Source organism: Toxorhynchites rutilus, chromosome 2, assembly GCF_029784135.1.
Source record: "Toxorhynchites rutilus septentrionalis strain SRP chromosome 2, ASM2978413v1, whole genome shotgun sequence".
NCBI lineage: Eukaryota > Metazoa > Arthropoda > Insecta > Diptera > Culicidae > Toxorhynchites > Toxorhynchites rutilus.
The window spans coordinates 217,774,521-217,779,333 of NC_073745.1; the positions used below are offsets into that span (position 1 = coordinate 217,774,521).

Genomic DNA, 4,813 nt, shown 5'->3' on the forward strand with positions numbered 1-4,813 from the left:
CAATGAATACATATTAGAAATATGAAATATATCTGGTAACTTTCTAGAAGTTCGTTATAAATTCTGCTCTTCGAAATAAAAAACCGGGAAACACGTTACAACTGCTTGAAATGTAAAAAAATATGTTTGTCTCGAGCAAACGGTGACGGTATGTTCCGATTGTTACACCAATAAACAATATACTTTTATCAATTGTATTTTTTTTCGAAACTTCGTCCTCTTCGTATATAATTCTATTGGACTATTGGTCAGTTCTCCTGATTCTTTTTTATCACTAACTTTGCAAAGAATAGCATATAAAACAAACCACCGAAACTGTGTATCATACAAACGAGTATTTGTATAATGAATCCGATGCGCAGATATAAACGAAAATGAAAACAAAATCTACACCATTCATTGTTGATTCATTTCGGGAAACAACCCACCAACTCAGCGTCGAAATATGAACAGATGAATCACGTTTCTGTATCCATTCCAGTTTTCGTCGTCGGACCAGTTTTTTTGCCGGTGTATGATAACGTTGTGACGCCACCACTCAACGGCGGAACAAACAAAGGTGAGTATGGGTAACACCATTAACAACTTTTTCGGAATGAATAGTTTAACTCCTCTCCGCGGTTGTAGAGCTTCAGATTTTTTTTTTTTTTTGTGTATGCGCTTGTTTATTTCGGCTTTGGATTTTGAAGAGCGAACATCGCGTGCGCAGTTTTTGGGGAAAATGTTCATCAAAAGCGTATTGTTAGCGACTTGTTTGGTGGTGATCGTATTTGGTAAGTTAATTAACGTGGAATGAATAGTAGTTTCGTGCGTTTCCGTGCTTCATTGTACAGATGATACCATTATTTCGAGCAGCAAATGATGTTCCATTAAACAAAGGAAATGTTGCATCCCATTTGAGCCGCATTCAGAGGAGCCCTCAGCAGCCAAATGTCGGCGAATTTCCAAATTTTGTTCCGTGAGTACAAACGCTGGTTAAAGTTTATCGGTTATGCATTATATAAATTACATCGCTTTAGTCCATCATTTGATAATTCACAAATCGTGTCACAGCAAACCGATAGGAATAAGAATGGTTATGCACAAACTACAATTTACAGAGGCGAAAATGGCTACGGGGCTTCATCGGTTTCCGTTTCAAAATCGGTAATTGGTAATTGTGTCAGAAAGTATCCAATTAAAAATTCTCTTTTAATTTTAGGGAGCCACAAGTGCTGCGATGTCGTTTAGATTTTTACTAATATTGGCGATACTACCCATAATCAATATCCTTCGAAAATAAGACGGATCTTATTTTAAGACATATTTATTACCAAATGTTTTTTTTTTTATCTTAGAATAACAATAAAATGAAAAAAAAACGGAATAAACATTACTTACAGCGATGAACATCGTCACATAACGCCATCAAGGTCAAACCGAAGGGCCGGTGGCTGAATTCACCACGCACTAAACGTTACACAAGTATTCGCGGTTCGGTGGTTTCACACGGCTCGTCTGTGTGTGAATTCATCAGCCTCATTCAACGGTGGCTCGGTTCAAAACGATACAATATTAGGGCTGATATGCTAATTTATGTACAAACTGATGATAATAGACACATCCGTATGTTTCTGATTCAGTCTTCCAGTGAATTTTTCGTTTTGTACGATTTTACGAATTTGTTATCCAACCATCAATCTCGTAAGGCTATAAAAAAACATTGAACACACCCATGCATATACTTTCGCGAAATTCGCGCAGTCCAATAAGAGACAGTATAAATGGAAACTCATCTTTTCAAAAATTTAAAAGCAGTTTCTTACAGTTCAATATACTCGAAATAACTGGCCAAATGTTTTATAAAAATGTGTTTTTCCATGTTTTTTACTAAAATTAAAACAAGCCGAAAAGTACAACATTTTTATCGGAGCGGGTATAATGGACATGTAGTGGGGGGGATATGGACAGGTTCATAATATACGAAGCGTAGAGGTTTATCGCTCGCGAGAGGAATAATTTCACTCTCTCTCAGTGTTTGTGTGTCCAGCAACCGAAATATTAGGCTGTCAAAAAAGTCCTGCGGTATTTTTTTTTGAATTTTCATTTGTTCATGAAATTAGTATATTATTATGCGCCGTTTTGTTCGATGACTTGTTCCCAACGAGATGCCAACTTCATAATACCCCTGTTATAGAAGTTCGCTTCCTTATTGGCAAAAAACTCAGATAGCCAATTTTCACAGGCCTCTTTTGTGGCTAACTTCTGACTACCTAGCTCGTTCGCCATAGACAAAAACAGGTGGTAGTCACTTGGTGCAAGGTCCGGACTATACGGCGGATGCAAAAGAACCTCCCATCCGAGCTCTCGGAGCTTCTGGCGCGTCACCAAAGAAATGTGTGGCCTGGCGTTGTCCTGATGGAAGACAATGCGGCCTCTGTTTATCAAAGATGGCCTCTTCTTCATGAGTGCTATCTTCAAGCGGTCCAGTTGTTGGCAGTACAGGTCCAAATTGAGCGTTTGCCCATAGGAAGCAGCTCATAATAGATTATTCCTTGACAATCCCACCAAACACACAGCAGAACCTTCCTGGTCGTTAATGAGGGCTTGGCCACCGTCTGAGCCGCTTCAGCGGGCTTCGACCACGACCGTTTGCGCTTCACGTTGTCGTAAGTAACCCACTTTTCATCGCCAGTCACCATCCGCTCCAGAAACGGGTCGATTTTGTTGCGATTCAGCAGCGATTCACATGCGTCGATACGATCAAAGATGTTTTTTTGCGTCAACGTGTGTGGCACCCATACATCGAGCTTCTTTGTAAATCCAAGCTTCTTCAAATGGTTAATAACGGTTTGATGACTTATCCCCAGCTCTTGGCCGATGCTACGGCTGCTACTATGCCGGTCTTTCTCGGCTAATTCAGCGATTTTGTCGCAATTTTCGACGACAGGCCTTCCGAAGCGTGGCGCATCTTCGACGACCTCTACACCAGAACGAAAACGTTGAAACCATCGTTGTGCGGTGGAAATGGAAACTGTATCGGGTCCATAAAATGCACAAATTTTATTGGCAGCTTGAGATGCATTTTTGCCTTTGTCATAGTAGTACTGTAAAATATGTCGGATTTTCTCTTTATTTTGCTCCATATTTGCGACACTATAACTCACGAACGACTTAACCAAACAAAACATTGTCAAGGACTATATTATAGCGCGCAAAAATACCTTTCCAACAAGCTATATGACTCGATACAATGAATACAACTAGAACTACGCGCTTACAACGACACCTCGCGGAAATACCGCAGGACTTTTTTGACAGCCTAATAGAACAAAAAGAGAAAGCAATATAAAAAAGAGTTCAATATTCTTCCCTTCACTTTCCATCATGCAGTGGATGTGATTATGGATGCGACTGTCCATTTCACCGCCACCCCCCCAGTGCAATTATTTCAATAATTTAAATTTATCACTAACGAATGAATTTACTTTTCCGTACATACCTAATATCGCTTCTCTGTCAACTCACAAACCGAAATATAACCATCAGCGAATTCAATTTTGCAATTAAATCACTCAAAATGCTTAATATCGAAGCCGCAAAAGTTACATCCACATGCGGAATCATGTTCGATTTTCGGTTTTTGTTTCTCTATTCTACTTTCGATCAGTATTCATTGTCATAGGATGGTTTAAATATTATAGAATAGCATGTAGAAGGGTTTTCCATCAACAGAAATTTGAAATTCATAATGCAACTATACAAATCAACCACCTGTCCATTATACCCCCACTGTCCGTCTTACCCGCGGCTCCCCTATATGATTTTCAAAGACCTGTTATGCAATACTTGTAGATTTTTTTTAGTTATGTTCTACATGCATGTCCCCATACTCTTATTCCATATTGCAAAAGTGAGTGTATACATGCAAAATACAACTTTATTAACGCTCTCTCAGTTACGAAATGGGATACTCTCTTCAATAAACCACAGATTGAGGAAATTTTTCTTCCTAAAGAATTTATTTGTTGCGTCTATGATAAGCATGATAAGGGGCTGCTAAACAAATGAAACGCAAATTTCTACATAACTCGAGAACTGATCAAGCTAATGAACCCAATTTGGGATGTGAGGGTTTTCGGGTACGATAAATGTTTCTCTAATGGTATGACACCCCTCCCTCCTCTGATTAGATTGGGAGTTCCATAAAAATATTACACAACCCATAAAAATGTTTCAACCAAACATGGCAATTGAAAATGTTCGGAAAACTCTGAAGGAAAATGAGAAAATTCGGAAAATTAAATTCGCATATGATCCATTCCAGCGTAACGTGACAACGGTTTGACTCACTAAAAACAGCTTTTTTCTCGTTTTCATGAATAAATCACACGATTTCCAAATGGTAAACAATTTTAAAGTGAAATTGAGAAAATTTCCTACAACAATCTTCAGTTGGAGAATATTTTGCAGTTGAATTCGCTTGTTGCCAGCTCAATACTTTTGTGACGTGTCTTTTTGCGGGTTCCGACTTTTGAACATTAATGTTGTATTTTCAGTTCCGTTTCAAAACACACAGATAAACTTTGTTCTATAATTTGTCAATGAAAAATGAACGTAGATTCCTGCATACTCAGTTTTTCAAAAAACTCACAAGAACATGCATTTTGACGGCATGCATTTTGTGACGTGACAACGCGCTCTGTGCGAATAAACAGTCTCCACGAAGCGTTGTCACGTCACACAATCAATAAGTTGTTATATACGAATTTCACCGTATTGTTGCAAGCGATATACTATTTTTTATGTTTCTTTATCACTCTGAATACTTTTT

The 4,813-nt window shown here is 38.4% G+C and overlaps 1 protein-coding gene across 1 annotated transcript; it reads left to right on the forward strand.

Annotated features, from left to right (window-relative positions):
* Positions 1-627: 627 nt before the first annotated feature.
* LOC129768855 (uncharacterized) lies at positions 628-1,835 on the forward strand. Its single transcript, XM_055770793.1, has 4 exons — positions 628-773; positions 856-958; positions 1,020-1,146; positions 1,202-1,835. Exons 1-4 carry the CDS (start codon positions 656-658, stop codon positions 1,280-1,282), a joined length of 429 nt encoding a protein of 142 aa, XP_055626768.1. The 5' UTR covers positions 628-655; the 3' UTR covers positions 1,283-1,835.
* The last annotated feature ends 2,978 nt before the right edge of the window (positions 1,836-4,813 follow it).

What these genes read in the sequence shown, in the direction of transcription:
- LOC129768855 (XM_055770793.1), top strand. Translation starts at nt 656, where the DNA reads ATGCGCTTGTTTATTTCGGCTTTGGATTTTGAAGAGCGAACATCGCGT. An exon ending in TTTGGTGGTGATCGTATTTG is followed by an intron (nt 774 to 855) that starts GTAAGTTAATTA and finishes TATTTCGAGCAG; the next exon opens with CAAATGATGTTCCATTAAAC. An exon ending in CGGTTTCCGTTTCAAAATCG is followed by an intron (nt 1,147 to 1,201) that starts GTAATTGGTAAT and finishes TTTTAATTTTAG; the next exon opens with GGAGCCACAAGTGCTGCGAT.